Source organism: Triticum urartu, chromosome 1A, assembly GCF_056163025.1.
Source record: "Triticum urartu cultivar PI428250 chromosome 1A, HENAU_Tu73, whole genome shotgun sequence".
NCBI lineage: Eukaryota > Viridiplantae > Streptophyta > Magnoliopsida > Poales > Poaceae > Triticum > Triticum urartu.
Window position 1 is genome coordinate 247,312,729 of NC_141873.1, and position 17,360 is coordinate 247,330,088.

General features: G+C 47.2%; 2 protein-coding genes across 2 annotated transcripts; one reads left to right on the forward strand and one right to left on the reverse strand.

Moving 5' to 3' along the window:
* Positions 1 to 1,101: 1,101 nt before the first annotated feature.
* On the reverse strand, positions 1,102 to 11,456 carry LOC125505973 (transcription factor-like protein DPB). The gene is made up of 9 exons (XM_048670871.2): positions 11,073 to 11,456; positions 10,088 to 10,164; positions 9,783 to 9,826; positions 5,178 to 5,255; positions 4,958 to 5,104; positions 4,661 to 4,729; positions 4,019 to 4,117; positions 2,756 to 2,826; positions 1,102 to 1,706 (listed from the first exon to the last, which is right to left on the reverse strand). The coding sequence occupies exons 1-9, from the start codon at positions 11,300 to 11,302 to the stop codon at positions 1,475 to 1,477; spliced, it is 1,047 nt and encodes a 348-aa protein (XP_048526828.1). The 5' UTR covers positions 11,303 to 11,456; the 3' UTR covers positions 1,102 to 1,474.
* Positions 5,629 to 8,601, forward strand: LOC147990721 (uncharacterized). The gene has a single exon (XM_087542873.1). The coding sequence runs from the start codon at positions 5,629 to 5,631 to the stop codon at positions 8,599 to 8,601; it is 2,973 nt and encodes a 990-aa protein (XP_087398999.1).
* Positions 11,457 to 17,360: the final 5,904 nt, after the last annotated feature.

Below are 17,360 nucleotides of genomic sequence, written 5' to 3' on the forward strand. Positions count from 1 at the left end.
CCACCGTAACATGATTCTGATGAGCAATTGCACACTTTGTGGAGCTGAAGATTCATGGCGCAATTCTTTGGTTAGTTGTACAATGTCGCGGTGTGTAATGGGCGCTTTTTGATTACGATATTGATGCACGTGTGAGAGCCAATCATGAACCCTGCGCTAAACAGTGGCTATTCAAGATGCATGACATCGTTTCCCATGATAAGTTTGCAAGGATGATGGTCGTGCTATTTGTGATTTGGACAACTCGAAGGAGAGCGATTCATGAGCCTATTTTATAGAGCTCTCAAGCCACTAATCAATTTGTCTTGTCATGTATATCAAATCTTCAGGTTCTCGCTAAACCACAAGCCCTGGTAACTAGAACTTTGTGCAACACTATTACACAATGGAAGGCCCTTCAGAATGGTTTGTCAAAGATCAATGTTGATGGTGTTGTGTAGGGTAATCAATTTGGAGCGGTTGGTGCAGTACGTAGAGATGTAGAGATTAGAACGGGGGTATATCTTGGAGCTTCTGCAGTTATGACCAACTTAGCTCGTGATAACGAGCTACCCGATGCTTGGGCTCCAAAGTGTTTTTATACCACAGATCCATATTATTGACTCAAGTTCATTCACGAGACCTAGTTTGTTAGATTGTACTCCCTCCGTCCGGAAATACTTGTCCTCGAAATGGTTGTATCTAGACTTATTTTAGTTATAGATACATTAATTTTATGCATTTCTAGGACAAGTATTTCGGGGCAAAGGGGGTACTACTTTGTATTCTCTCATTCATCAATATATCTACAAGTAGGACATAGAGCTATTATCATCGAAGAGCCTGAACCTACATAAAACCAAGGTGTGACAAGATCTCTTCATGCGCCACTCATCTCTCTATAGTCCTTCATGACCTTTCACTCGATCATAAAAGCGACTACGAATAGATCGTCGACAATACTGCACAAGATTAACAATATCCAATGCAAACTATGGTTATAGAAACACTTCTAACATCTGCAATCCTGTCAAATTTTCTCACACGGGGAGAGGGCGTGTGGCCACATATGTGTATCTATCACGGAACTACAAACATATAACACACCAGTACGCCAAAGAGGAGTCTTTTCGTATCTTCTGACAAATTTAACTTCCCCAGATACATAACAGTATGATATACATGCAATTTACTCGAGTGAACATCCTAACTAAGATGCTGACTAGTTTTGATAAGATAAAATGCTACAGTTACATTGGACCAAACCAAGTCTGTTTCTCTAAATCAAAAAAGGAACAAAAAGAATTGAGCTAAAAGTTAAAATCAGGCCTGGAGCTTCACATGCCGATCAGCCTACCATCGGCTGCAAAGCTAAATTAGAACATCACATTTCCCCATGGACATAATTTACAAGCCTTTTTACATCTTAAGTTACAGAAGCCAAGGGAGTATAAATCCAAGTAGCTCTCAAAACATTAACAACCCATTTTAGTGCCTAGTGTTCATGCTTGACACGCCCTTTCAGTATCCCTGGAATAGGAGGTGAGGTTCGTAGCCTAATTCCATTTGGCCTTGCAGGTTGTGGTGATCGACGCCCATAAACATTTGATGCACTTGAGCATTCAACCGCATTTGCAACCAGAGCCACTGTACCGTCAGTTTCTTCTTTACCAGAGAACCCCATTGCTTTCAATACAAAGGAATCATCGTGCAACTCAAACGGAGTGCTACATTTTCAGAAACATACATGTCAGACATGGTTGCCGAAGGGTTTTCTTGTGCACTTATGACTCACAAGACATGATCTCAAATGATTCTGCATAATTCATAGAGCTGAGACAAGATTTCCATTGCCAATAAAGTAGTGGGTGTGGGCTCACCATGTCAAGTACGCAAAACACTTGCTTAAGAAATACTAACAAGCTACCATCTCAGAAAAAAGAAATAACAAGCTAAGGCCTATTCAAGGATTTTCATAGGAATCCTAACGAATTTTTCTATGTCACTTGTCTGATTAGTAGGATTGAATCCTATAGGAATTTTTCTTAAAGATTACTGTACAATACATTTCATAATAACTATGCATCCACTCAAACCTTTTGAAAAAAATACTTTGTTTTAACTGTGATCCAATCAAACAAGACAAAAATGCTGTAAGATTTAAATGAGCATGACAATGCAATCCGTGTTTTTCCTATTCCTGCATTTTTAGAATCCTGCAAATCAAAGAGACCAGTGGTACTGCTGAGTGTTTCGTTTGCGACCAGATTGGACACCACAGGTTCCTCAAGTGGTCAAGGGAATCAACAGACATTGATTCCCAACTAATGGATCATTATTTAGAATGGATGATCATACAACTGAAAAGTTACATTTCCCTTTAGAAAAAAGAGGGACCCTTATTTAGAGTTTTTATCCAAGCTATTATACAGAAATAATTAGAGATGCGTGTCCAGCAGAAAAGGTATGCCAAGAAATTTATGAAATCTCCGTACAGAAAGAATGCAAAATAAGATCAGATTTGTGCTTAGCAACAGACACCCCATTTAATTGGGAAACTGGACAAGTTAAATCTAAGAAAACTTAGGGCAGAAAATTATAAGAAATGTCACTTATTACTAAATTGTTACTCCGTCCGTCCCATAATGTAAGACGTTTTTTGACAGTACACTAGTGTCAATAAACGTCTTAAATTATGGGACGGAGGGAGTAGATAATTAGATCACTTAGCAAGATTCATCATGCCAAGGAACACATTGTAGCGTTAGTCTTTTACCTATTGAAATCAAAATGCACCAACTGCATATCTTCTGATATCTCCACTTCGACAGTTGCATGAGGACGTGTCTGTTTGCACAACAAAAAGAGGTCCTTGTCACTCACCGCCATGAAAATAAATGCTGGTAGCATATACATACTGGAGTTGGGAAAGCATTTTGTGGGGCATATAAGCGGTGAAAAAAAAGGCAAATGCAGAACCACAAGGGTTGGTACGATGGTTCATATGTTTAAATTAATAACTCAATAAAAAAGAATCAATTCATAGCCATCTAAGAATGTACACTTACAATGCAATACTGCTCCTACAATTATGAATATGTAGTTCTGTTGGCCACAGGTCCATTTTGGCCACGCCCAAATATAGGATCAGGATTATGAGAACAGAACCCGGAGCTGTTGTCCAAATGGTCGTGTAATAAAAGCCCTAAAACCTGGCTGGGTGAAAGTTACAGACCACGACCGGAAGCTAGGAACTTAATATAAAATCTTGTGGATTTCGTTTTCTTTCTATTTGTTTGTTCTCAAGGTTAGAACTTTGCTCCACCTTGCATTATTAATACCTATGCAGTCCATGCAAAACAACAGCAAAAATTCCATTGCAAGAATTTACTATAGCACCCACGACCCATTGATAATCCATGAATCAAATGGTATTGACTGGTTAACACTTAACCCTGCTCAGAATTCGCCTCCTTTGCTGTAGGTTCCTCAATTATGATAATCCAAGTCCAAACCTCGAAAAAAGGATGCTCCTTTGAATGTTCGTGGTGGAGAAAAAACTATGACTAAAAAGAGTTATAACTTACATGGGTGCATTGTTGACAACCTCACTTTGCCAAATCTAATTTAGTAAAATGTGGCAAGCCACATCTTGTGTGGTAAAGAAATTGTATACCGCAGTTTAGGCAGACTATGGCCAGAAAAAAAAACATATGTCAACTGCCTAGAGGTACGAAAGTGTAACATGCCACCATTGTGGTAGAGAACCAAACAGATGCCATGGAAGTCAAATGCGCACAACTTGAGGTAGCAATGTGAATGAATAAAGCATGCCCACAGCTCCAAAGGGGAAGCAGAAACTTTCTTGTTCGAGTTCACAGAAAATCAAAATTCTACTTAGCACGATAAGCTCCAAAGTGACTTAAAATGTACAATAGCAACACAAGTTAGCTAGATCATCAGCTTTAGCATTTGAATATAATGCATGATTAACTTCATTTAAGCCCACATATCAATTACAGGATACAATTTTGCTTACCTGAACCAATATGAATGGCAGGGCCACTCCGCCAGATGGAGCATCTCCCGAACCATATAGCTGCTCATTTCGCTCTACCAAATTTTGGAGGCCCACATACTTAAATACAGAAAAGTAGAAGAAAAAACATGGTTAACACCTAGATATTAATGATACCTTTCCGTACAATATACTCCAATCTTCTTCTGATATCAGACAAGAAATAACAAACTTCTGGCATACCACAACTTTAAAATAAGCCAGCTTAGTTATAGTACTATGATAACTTTAAAACAGATATATGCTTGCTAAGCATTCAGCCCTACAATAAATCTAGCAGACATACAGCAGTTGAACATTGCATCGATCAATTAAGCATGCACCATAAAGGCTGAATCGTAGATTAGCTGTTCTCCTAATTCTGCACCCATGCTGTGGCACAGAAGTGTACACGAAGGGATTCCCTATTGATATGGATGAATATTTCACTATATAGGGTGAAAAAACTGAAACATTCACCATCACAGAAAATCAATATGTATACAAAAATAGCAAGTGATCTAGAAGATGTATGAAACCAAGTTCCTTGTCATAATTTTAAAGACTGGGGATTACAGAATAATTCAAATTATCGGTCCGCGTAAAAATGCCATATGTCCTTACTTGGTCTTGCAATTCCTGCAGATATGCACTTTTCTTGTCAATTCTACCTTTCAGCCCAATGACCTCAGTCTGTAAAATGCACATGAAATTATGAAGGAAACAACCAAAAGGTAGAACGGTTACATGATTAGGGAACTTATGAAGGAAACAACCAGAAGAAAGGTAGAACAGTTGTTAAGTACTCCCTCCGTCTCAAAATAAGTGACTCAACTTTATACTAACTTTAGTAGAAAGTTGTACTAAAGTTAAGTCACTTATTTTGGGATGGAGGGAGTACATGATTAGGGACAAACTTACCTTCAATTTATCAATATCACTCAAACTTGTTCGGGGTAAGCCCTTCCACTGAATTTCCTTTTTATCTTTAGATATAATATCCATAGCCATCAGGACGTTTAGTGCATCGTAAACCCTTCTTCGTATATTTTTCTCATCATATTGTTGCTGAATTTTACATACAATCAGTACATTGCACATAACAAATAACTGACCAGAAGGAGTAGCCATATTTCTTAACTGTGTTGGGATTATCAGGATCTGGTGACCCAATATTACTATTTGGATCTGCAAACTCAGCTACAAGTTCGTCTGCCACCTGAAAAAGACAGGCCTTACATCGTATAAGCAATAGCTAAATTGCAATGCAAACAGGAAAACATGTGTTATGACCGGCCAGGTCTATGGCCGCCGGGGGCCCACTGGGCAGGCTTAAGGCCCAAGTTATCTTAGTTTATTTTCAGATTATGATTATATATACAAGTTGTAAGACTATTTTGAGGATTAAGCAATAAGACTATTCTATTGCCCGGCTCCCAGAGGAGCCGGAACCCTAAACCCTAGCCCCTCTCTCTCTTGCGCCGCCGCCACCCAGCCGCAAGGACGGCGCCTCGCCGCCGGCCGCCGCGTTCCAGCCCACGCCCCGAACCCTAGGTCCTAACACCTTGGTATCAGCCAGCTCTGGTTCGACCATGTCATCCTCACCATCATCGCCGTCGCTGCCCGTGACCACCACCGCCGCATCAGCGCCCCTCGCCACGGGGTCGCTGGTCCTCCCGTCCGCGTCGCTGGACCTCATCCCCGGCGCGTCACCCGGCCATCCGCCGGCCCCCATCACCACTACGCCGCCGTCGCCATCAACTCTACCGGCCCACTACACCCCGGAGGCCATGGCGGGGGTCCTCAACAACTTGGTCGTCGCGGTCCAGGGCATCCGGCTCTTCCTGGCCAGCCCGTACGGACCGCCACAGCCGCCCCCGCCGCCTGCGCCCTCCGAGCCGCCGACGCTTCCGTGGCACTCGGTGCCTGCCGCGCTCGCCGGCGGCTACCCGGCGCTACAACAGCCGGCCGCTCCAGCGCCGGCCTGGCCACACTGGCCCGCGCCAGCACCCGCGGCATCGGCCGCGTCCGCCCCAACCCCGTGGCCGGTCTGGTCTGCCCCGGCCCCCTCCGCGCCGGCTGCGCCGGCCCCCACGCCGTCTCCACCGCCTACCGCCGGCCTGAGTCAGGGCCCTTCCGGGGGGCTTCCGATCCAGCAGGTGCGGTTTCCACCGTCGCCCTCTCCGATTCCGGCTTGGCTCACCGGATCGTCGCCACCGCCGGTCTACACGGAGGCCGGCGAACCGTCGGTGCCCACGCTACAGTTCGGCGCGCCGTCCTCGGCCCTTCGCATCGACGAACCGGTGGGCACTGGCGCATCGACCCCGACACCACCTCGCTTTGCCCGGATCGACTTTGCCACGCATGATGGCTCGGAGGACCCTCTTAACTGGTTAAACCAGTGTGATCAGTTCTTCCGGGGACAACGCACACCCGCGTCCGAGCGCACTTGGCTCGCGTCATACCACCTCCGGGGTGCCGCCCAGACATGGTACTACGCCCTCGAGCAGGACGAGGGCGGCATGCCCCCCTGGGATCGTTTCCGCGAATTGTGTCTCCTTCGCTTCGGTCCGCCACGGCGCGGCAGCCGCTTGTCCGAGCTGGGCCGCCTACCCTTCACCTCCACGGTCCAGGATTTCGCCGACCGCTTCCAGGCTCTGGCGTGTCACGCACCGGGGGTGACAGCACTACAGCGGGCTGAGCTTTTCGTCGGCGGCCTTCCCGACCACATCCGCGTGGACGTCGAGATGAAGGGACCCCAGGACCTGCAGACGGCCATGTACTACGCTCGGGCGTTCGAGCAGCGCGCCCAGGCCTTAACACGGCCCGCACCACCTCGGGGGAGCCGAGTGCCTCCACGACCACCGCCGGCCGCACCAGCTTCTGCAGCCGCCTCATCGACGGCCACTCCGGCCGCGACGCGGCCCTTCCGGCGCCTCTCGCAGGCCGAGCAGCTCGAGCGCCGCCGCCTGGGGCTGTGCTTTAACTGTGATGCGCCCTATGCCCCGGGCCATGTCTGCCCGTGCCTCTTCTACTTGGAGACAGTCGACGAGACCGAGGACGCTGCCACCGACGAGGGACTCGGCGACCCAGCCGCCGCCGAGGTCGCGCCGGCACCCGCGCCCACGCCGGCTACGGCCCTTGTCGTCTCCCTCCACGCGTTGGCCGGCATCCGCAATGAGCGGACTATGCTTATTCCGGTCACGATCCACGGCGAGACTCTGGTGGCTCTCTTAGACACGGGCTCTACACATAACTTCCTTCCGGAGGCTACTATGCGGCGCCTTGCCCTACAGCCGACGGGAGGGGAGCAGCTGCGGGTCACCGTCGCTAATGGCGACCGCCTCCGATGCCATGGGCTTGCTCGGGACGTTCCCATTACTATCGGCGACGAGCACTTTACCATCACATGTGCCGGCATCGACTTGGGCTGCTTCGACTTCATCCTCGGCGTCGACTTTTTGCGGACTCTCGGTCCCATCCTTTGGGACTTCGACGCCCTGACGATGACCTTCTGGCGCCTCGGCCGCCGCATCCGGTGGGAGGGCGTTGGCGGCACCCCGGCGTCGCCCCCACTCCAGCTAGCCGCGGCCACCACGGAGGCCGAGCATCCGCTGCTGGATCACCTCCTGCAGCAGCACGATGATCTTTTTGCGGAACCCCAGGGCCTTCCGCCAGCCCGGGTCTACGACCACCGTATTCATCTCCTGCCGGGCTCGGCTCCGGTGGCAGTACGGCCCTACCGGTACCCTCAGTTGCAGAAGGACGAGTTGGAGCGGCAGTGCGCCATCATGCTTGCCGCGGGCATTATCCGTATCTCTACATCACCCTTTACGGCGCCGGTCCTCCTCGTCCGTAAGTCGGACGGCACTTGGCGCTTCTGCATCGACTACCGCGCCCTTAATGCTCTCACACTTAAGGATAAGTTTCCTATTCCGGTGGTCGATGAACTCCTGGATGAGCTACATGGTGCGCGCTTCTTCACCAAACTGGACCTCCGGTCGGGGTATCATCAGGTGCGCATGCATCCCGACGACATCGCCAAGACGGCGTTCCGGACCCATCACGGCCACTTCGAGTTCTTGGTGATGCCCTTTGGCCTCGCCAACGCCCCGGCAACATTTCAGGCCTTGATGAACGATGTCCTCTGGCCCTACTTACGTCGGTTTGTGCTCGTTTTCTTTGATGACATTCTTATCTACAGCGCCTCTTGGGCAGAGCACCTCCAGCATGTGGCCATCGTCTTCAACGAGCTTCGGGCGCATCATCTTCATCTTAAGCGCTCGAAGTGCTCGTTCGGGACACCTTCGGTCGCTTACCTCGGCCACGTCATCTCGGCCGAGGGTGTGGCCATGGACGCCGACAAGGTGGCGGCCATCGCCGCCTGGCCCATTCCGCAGTCTCCGCGGGCTCTTCGCGGCTTCCTTGGTCTTGCCGGGTACTACCGGAAGTTCATTCGGGAGTTTGGCCTTATCGCGGCCCCGCTCACGCGTCTCCTCCGCCGCGACGCCTTCTCTTGGGATACGGAGGCCACTTCAGATTATGATTATATATACAAGTTGTAAGACTATTTTGAGGATTAAGCAATAAGACTATTCTATTGCCCGGCTCCCAGAGGAGCCGGAACCCTAAACCCTAGCCCCTCTCTCTCTTGCGCCGCCGCCACCCAGCCGCAAGGACGGCGCCTCGCCGCCGGCCGCCGCGTTCCAGCCCACGCCCCGAACCCTAGGTCCTAACAACATGGCAGTGATAGAACCATACTACATTAGCAAAGAGTATTTTCTTCTAAAAATGGTAATTGAAGTTTGCAGTTAACACACATTGAGAATACACGTCAAGGAAACAGGGCTGCCTCTTCTCCTGAGCCTGATGTTCAGGATTCTAACACACTGTAGTCTCGATTTTTGCTTTACTGAATTATTGAGGCACACATAACACAATTGGTTCTTCAGTTTCTTTCCTTTCTCGAGAAACCGGCAGGAGCTCTGCCTCTTACTAACTAAGACAAAACCGATTTGTTACAGACGCTTCGTTTTATGAACAAACAGGGAAAAAATGTTGCAAGGCATGTTGGACTGAACTTTATATGTTAGCAAAACAATATGAATAAAATGGATAGATTCAATCCCATCAATCAAAGATGAACAGAGGAATGTCCTTTGAAATAGCCTTTGTCTTATACAAAGTAAAAGGAACAGATCGGCATAACGCGGATTTTCCACATTTTGTGACAAATCAACATAGTATGCTCAACTCAAATGAGCAAAACCAGTAAGATTCATGTGTACAAAGCTTTAATCATGTTGACACAATAAATTTGAGTCAGAACAGATTCACTTTTTTCCTTTTACTAGACAAACAGAAATGTTAACTCAGAGATTAAACATCTAGCAATGCTTCTTCCTGCATTGGTAGTTCAGCAGACTCTGCTGTATCCTTTTACTGTGTACATCTGTGTGATACACAAGCTAAGGGTGCCTCCGAACCGTATCATGTAACCCATAACCGAAAAAGGAATTGGTTAGAATAATAAGATGCAGTGACAATTGATGTCTCTAGACTTTGGTGAACAAACTAACACAAGCTTATAGCATGACGAGGATCCATAATCACATAATAGTGGTTCAGATATCTGTGGTTACCTTTTTAAAAGTGTGGATGTACATTTGTATATTATATATATCCACACATCAATTATGCTAAAACAAGATAAGTTGCTGCATAGAAAGAAACAAAAAACAAACACCTCATTGTAGGTTGTTCTCCCTTTGCCTTCAACTTTCTCACAGACTGAAAAAGACCAAATGAAACACTTCATGAGAACTTTTAACACTATATTTGGTCAGATATGACCCAATAAACTGGTTTTCTTAATAACAAATTAACAATGAACCAAACAGAGAAAATATCAATTATGCTTTTACATCAGAAAATGGAGTGAGCAGTATGTCATATGTATTCTGCGTGCGCCCTATGAATCAGTATGCTTACATGATGATGAGAAGATGACTATCACAGAGGTACTAGAGGAAAGAAGAGTATTCAACTCACCTTTCATACTGAATTGGCGCAATCCACGGTTACCTTTGTCGGGACCTACTACGCGTGTTCCTTTCTTTTTCTTCTTGCTGCATTGCAAATACCATACAGCTATCTGTCAAAAGTGCACAGCTACTTGTAGATTTTAAGATAAAATAAGTAAAATACTAAAATTACGTAGAAAATAATGTATTGCAATGACAAAGCAGAACCACTGTAAAATCTTTTAATGCTGCTAATTTTTAATCAATTAAGAATAAGTGAAAAAGTCCAATCTCAAGAAAGAAAATAGAGAAGATGTCTAATTTAAGGAAGCCAACAGGGAACAGCTTAGATTATAGACAAATCCAAAGCACAAAACCTGCCACCAACTCTGATAGTCTGAGTGACGTTCCACTTTTGTCCTAAGGAGCACTCTATGCAATTACACATAGACGATATCGATACCTCGCAACATTTCGATGGTCAGCAAGTGTACCCGTGTAAAGGATAAGCGGCACAGCTTGATATCACACTACTTATCTACTCCTTGACAGGAAACACATCTAACACTAAGATACATCCAATAGCTTGAAGCATGGAAGTCCCAAGCAAAATATGAACTCACCCATAAAAGTTCTAAGGCAATGGACTTCAGAGCATGCTGTTACTCAAACAACAGTTAGCAATCGCCTGTTTTTTAACAATCAAATGTAAAGCAATCATAACAATCCGATGAAGTCCAGTAGTTCACCGTCGCATCTTCCTAACACCCTCTTCAGTAGCCAATGCGCACCAATTCAAACCAACACATGCTGCAGGAAGTATGCATCGACTGAATTTCGTGGACAGCGAAATGCAGCTCTACATAGTACAGCTCACGAGACCAAAATCCGCATCTCAGATCGCAAAATTACTCTATACCGCCCAGTGCTAAGGTTGCGGTACACAGTCCCCGGGCAAAGAAGGTGGTGAGCAACTCAGCTTAAACAGCAACACGACAGCAGATTTCACGAACCTAGCAGCGGGCTGCGACGATGGCGGGTCATCTCCCTGAATTTCGAGATCATTGAGGCGGCGGGCAACGGTGCTCCCGCTGGCCGGCGTGGACGCTGACGCCGAGGTCGTGGCGGCCGCCGCCGCAACCCCCTTGCCGGGCCCGATGCCGCCGGAGGGGGAACCGGCGCTTCCGGCGCTGTTGGAAGCCGAGTGAGCCATGCCGCCGGAACTACGGGCGCTGGAGACCATCGCGGAGGGGATCGCGCGAGCGGGGGCGCAGAATTGGGAGGAGGAGGAGGGGGGAGAAAACCCTAGGAACGAAGCGGAAAATGGAGGGAGAGACAGGAACCGACGGGAGAGCGCGGAGAAACGGGCATGAGAAAGTTTAAGATTTGTTTTACAATTCTTCCGGGGCTAGGTTGATGTGAGTATCAAGTTCCACACAACCAAAACCGTCACGTTCTCTAAAGTTTATAGCATTGGCGCAGATTTTTGGCAATCTCGAGCAAACGATTTATTGATCGTCAGATAATAAGCACATATCTTGAAGCATTGGAGGATGCCACCACGGCCAGTCGAACAAACATAAAGTTGTAAGGCTTAGCCCACTACCTCCATCGCCACTTCACCCACTTCTCATTTCAATCTCTCTCCCTCTCCCAGCTATCCATGGTGCTGACGGATCAAGCATCGCTCGGCGGTGAGGGCAGGAGGCCGTGGATACAGGATTGGAGGCGACGCATGATAGAGGCAAAGGTGTCCCAATGTTTCAATGAGATAGCTATCGTTTTCTGTGGGAGCCGACTTTGACGATCTGACTACAAAGGTGCGAAAATATCGCGCCTTAGCAATCGCTAAACCAATCTCTGAGGGTTATTGACCATGTCGGAGCATGATCAATCCGACCACGAAGGTCTATTTTCTACGAGCAAACGAAGAACAATCAAGAATCTGATATTGCAATCTGAATTTTGCGAATATAAGATGAAAGTTTTATTGATCAAGATAGGGTTCTGTGACGTCTTAGTCTGGTCGTTGAAAACAAACGAAATACGCAAAGTTGCAGCTATGACAAACTTTTAATCTAAACAAAGCCCAAAGTCTAACGACGCCATAAGGGTTGTATATATGAAGAAAGAGGGGGGAATTTCGTGGTCCTTGGGGGAGAGGTCCGAAACCAAGCCTATCTTTTGTTTCCCTACACATAAGGACTTTAAAAACAGGCTATACTTAAGTATTTCGAAATTACATGGGCCTTGTGACGCCCGGATAATCAGACTACAGTAACCCTCTACTAATGATGCCACGTCAACGCGATGACTGTTATCAATCTCGCGATGATTAAAATCCCAATTGAATTCACATTTAAAATAAAGTTAAACGATAAAAGTTTTCAAACCGTAAATCTAAAATGTTCACAATACGCTACAGATTGCCCTGATCATTGCCATGTTGAAACCAACTTCACTTGACCCACAAGTAAATTCCTAGAAATTAATAAGTGGCCCAACAATGAATAAAATGGCCTTTTCACAATTAACGATTATTTATTTAACTCCAATTGCCCCCAAACTTTTTCTGCTAGCTCAAAATAATCCCTATTATTTATGTGCCAAATTTCATGTTCACAAAAAATCGTTTGGTACAAAAGGAAAATAGAAAACGGTGTCAAAAATATAAAACATAAAAGGATAAAAATAATATGGGCCTAGAGATCTACTGTGCACATGGGCCCTAGTGGCCTCGGTGCACACACGGCCTAGCCCACCTCGATCTGTCCCCTCCTCTCGCTATAGAGGACGGGGGAGGGCGTGGCGGCCATCCGCCAGCCATGGTTGCGCCAGGCCGTGCGTGGCGCCATCCCCGAGCTCCTCGACGCCTTCAAGGCATCCCCGCGCCCCCCAAACCCTAGCAAACCCTGGCCCTCTCCCTTCTCCTCCCTCGCGCCGTTCTCTCCTCCGCAACATACAACCGAACGGCGCCCTCCATGGCCGCCGTCGTCGTCATGGCCACCGGCCTCCCTGTCGCCTGAGAAGATGTCCAGGAGGACCACCACCCTCGACTCCGTCTATCCCGAGCATGGAATCGAGCCGGGACGTCTCATACGCTAGCCATCAACTTGGTCATCTCCGCGTACATCGTCTCCGTCCGCCGTCGATTGCCGCTACTCCAATCCATCCCCGACGCACCCCCAAGCACACTGACTTGCCCTACAGCCCCGTTGTGAGCTCCCTTCGATTTACCCTTTGTTTTCCCGTCGATTTCGTGCCGTACTACTGAAGCCTACAAGCACCGAGCTCCATCCCCGACCTCCTCGACGCCTTCAAGGCATCCCCGCAAAAAAAAGAGCTCCGTCGTCCGCCATGGCCGGACCTCACCGTGGCCGCACCCGCGCTCTTGCATGCACCTACCCGAACCCATCACGCGCACCCTGGCCGCGACAGGCCGTGCACCGGCCGTCCCCTGGCCGCACCCCGCCGCTCCCGTCGTCGTGCGTTGCGCCCGCAACTGCTAATTTTCGTCGCTGCATGCTGCGCTGAACTGCTTGTGCCGCTGCTCTCTGCTGCTGTTTATTACTGCTGTATCTGCTAATTGTTGTTACTGCTGCTTCGTGCTTAGGCCGCTGCTATGCTGCTCTGTTGCTGGTACTACTGTTGCCCACTACCACCGGCTGCTGCTACTGGCCATGGCCACGGCCATGGCCAAGTGTGTTGTGTGGTGTGTGCAGCGTATGTGTGTTCTGAGTGTGGCCGGCCCTTTGCTAGCTTAGGGGCTAATCCCTAGTTAAACAAGCCCCTTTGTTAAACTAATTTATATTAGACTTAGCTTTAGTTGTACCCTATGACATGTGGGACAGCCCCTGTAAAACAGAAAAAAGGAATGAAAAAGTAAATAAAAAGTAATTAATTAATTAGTAATATGATTAATTAACTTAATTAACATGCTTAATAACCTGATTAACTAGATTAGTTAGTCTTATACTGTTTAACTACACTGTGTCTATGACAGTGGGATCCACACGTCAGTTTGACCAGTCAACGCCCTGTTGACTGCTGACATCACTCTGACCTCATGCTGACGTCATTATTCCTTTTCTGTCGAATTTAATAATTAGAAATAATTTCAGAATATTGTTTAGACTTCAAAAATTCATAGAAAATAAACCGTAGCTTGGATGGAAAAACTTTGTACATGAAAGTTGCTCAGAACGACGAGACGATTCCGGATACGCAGCCCGTTCGTCCGCCACACATCCCTAGCTTAGCGAACAAACAACTTTCCCCACCGGTTCATCTATCTGAAAACGCGAAACGCCGGGGTTACTTTCCCGGATGTTTCCCCCTTTGTCGGTGTCACTTAGTACCGCGTTAGGTCACCTCTAGCACTGCATATTGTCTTGTTATGCTTTGTGATACCTTGATTGCTTTATTATTTATTGTATTCCCCCTCCGTTACTTCTTTCCGGTAGACCCCGAGACTGCCGGCGACCCCCAGTTCGACTACGGTGTTGACGACCCCTCCTTCTTGCCAGAGCAAACAGGCAAGCCCCCCCTTTGATCACCAGATATCGCCTACTCTTCTCTATACTACTTGCATTAGAGTAGTGTAGCATGTTACTGCTTTCCGTTAATCCTATTCTGATGCATAGACTGTCCTTGCTACTACTGTTGTTACCTTTACCTGCTATCCTAATGCTTAGTATAGGATGCTAGTGTTCCATCAGTGGCCCTACACTCTTGTCCGTCTGGCATGCTATACTACTGGGCCGTGATCACTTCGGGAGGTGATCACGGGCATATGCTGTATACTTATACTGTTACATTACTTATGATACTGTTCGGAGATGGGGGCTGAAGGGGCAGGTGGCTCCATCTAGGTAGTGGTGGGCCTGAGTTCCCGACGGCCCCCGACTGTTACTTTGAGGCAGAGCGACAGGGCAGGTTGAGACCACCTAGGAGAGAGGTGGGCCTGTCCCTGGTCGGCGTTCGCGGATACTTAACACGCTTAACGAGATCTTGGTATTTGATCTGAGTCTGGTCATTGGCCTATACGCACTAACCATCTACGCGGGGACAATTATGGGCACTCAACGTCGTGGTATCAGCCGAAGCCTTCGTGACGTCAGCGACTGAGCGGCGCGCGCCGGGTTGGACCGCGTAATGCAACTTCCTTTGTAATGGAGGTTGCTAGGTCTGCTTTCCGGCCGCGTACGCAACGTGCATGTGTGCAATGGGCGATGGGCCCAGACCCCTGCGCCATAGGATTTAGACCGGCGTGCTGACCTCTCTGTTGTGCCTAGGTAGGGCTGTGACGTGTTGATCTTCCGAGGCCGGGCATGACCCAGGAAAGTGTGTCTGGCCAAATGGGATCGAGCGTGTTGGGTTATGTGGTGCACCCCTGCAGGGAAGTTAATCTATTCGAATAGCCGTGATCTTCGGTAACAGGACGACTTGGAGTTGTACCTTGACCTTATGACAACTAGAACCAGATACTTAATAAAACACACACCCTTCCAAGTGCCAGATACAACCGGTGATCACTCTCTCACAGGGCGACGAGGGGAGGATCATCGGTTAGGATTATGCTACACGATGCTACTTGGTGAGCTTACCATCTACTCTCTTCTCCTGCTGCAAGATGGAGGTTACCAGAAGCGTAGTGTTCGAAAGGACTAGCTATCCCCCTCTAATTCCGGCATTCTGCAGTTCAGTCCACATATGATACCCTTAATCCATTTGATACCAATGCATACATATGTAGTGTAGCTCCTTGCTTGCGAGTACTTTGGATGAGTACTCACGGTTGCTTTTCTCCCCCCTTTCCCCTTTCCTATACCCGTTTGCTGTGACCAGACATTGGAGTCCAAGAGCCAGACGCCACTGTCGATGACGACTACTACTACTCGGGAGGTGCCTACTACTACGTGCAGGCCGCTGACGACGACCGGGAGTAGTTTAGGAGGATCCCAGGCAGGAGGCCTGCGCCTCTTTTGATTTGTATCCCAGTTTGTGCTAGCCTTCTTAAGGCAAACTTGTTTAACTTATGTCTGTACTCAGATATTGTTGCTTCCGCTGACTCATCTATGATTGAGCTCTTGTATTCGAGCCCTCGAGGCCCCCGGCTTGTAATATGATGCTTGTATGACTTATTTTATTTGTAGAGTTGTGTTGTGATATCTTCCCGTGAGTCTCTGATCTTGATTGTACACGTTTGCGTGTATGATTAGTGTATGGTCAAATCGGGGGCGTCACAGGCCTGGCCCAATAATAAAGTGACGCGGCACCTAGAATAGCCTCTCGACGACATTTATGAAGTGGCATCTTGTATATTTCATTCAAGGTTTCATGCACTTATTATGGTGGCTTCAAAGTCCTGAAATCATCACTTGAAACTGCAGTCTTGTTTCCCTTGCGCATCCCATCATCTTCATGCTTGAACTTGCTTCAAGGTTCATCTTTCTTGTCCAAACTAGGCCCTTCATTTGTAAGAAAAACAAATGTATCCAATTTAGGCAACATCATATTCTCATGAACATTAGAGCTGTTACCAAGAAACGAAAGTACCTGGTAATTCAATTGGCGTGCGCGAGCTCTAGTGATTGGTTCAGTATGTATAGCAGCAGGGGCTGTGGGTGTAACAATGGTATTGATGTCCTCATCATCCTCCCCTTCTTAAAATGAAGTCGTCCTCGATGGAAGCTCATCTTCCTCACCCAAATAAGACTTCAAATATGCAATGTTAAAAGTGGGACTAACCCCCAAATCTGCAGGCAGCTCAAGTTTATATGCATTATCATTTATTTTCTCTAACACCTTAAAAGTACCATCAGCACGTGGCATTAGTTTTGATTTGCGTAAATTCGGAAATCTATCCTTACGCAAATGTAACCAAACAAGATCTCCAGGTGCAAACACAACATGTTTTCTACCTTTATCTCCAACAAGTTTATATTTAGCATTCATACGCTCAATGTTTTCCTTAGTTAACTCATGCATTTTAAGATTAATTCAACACGTTGTTTAGCATCAACCTTCTCCGAAGATGAAAGTGGCAACAAATCAATAGGTGCACAAAGTAGAAAACCATACACAATTTCAAAATGGCACATCTTAGTAGTAGAATGCAGCGAACGATTATAAGCAAATTCAATATGAGGCAAGCATTCTTCCCACATTTTCTTGTTATTTTTCAAAACAAGCTTAAGCATAGTAGACAATGTTCTATTGACTACTTCAGTGTGTCCATCAGTTTGGAGGTGACATGTAATACTAAAAAGCAGTTTAGTCTCCAGCTTATCCCATAAACA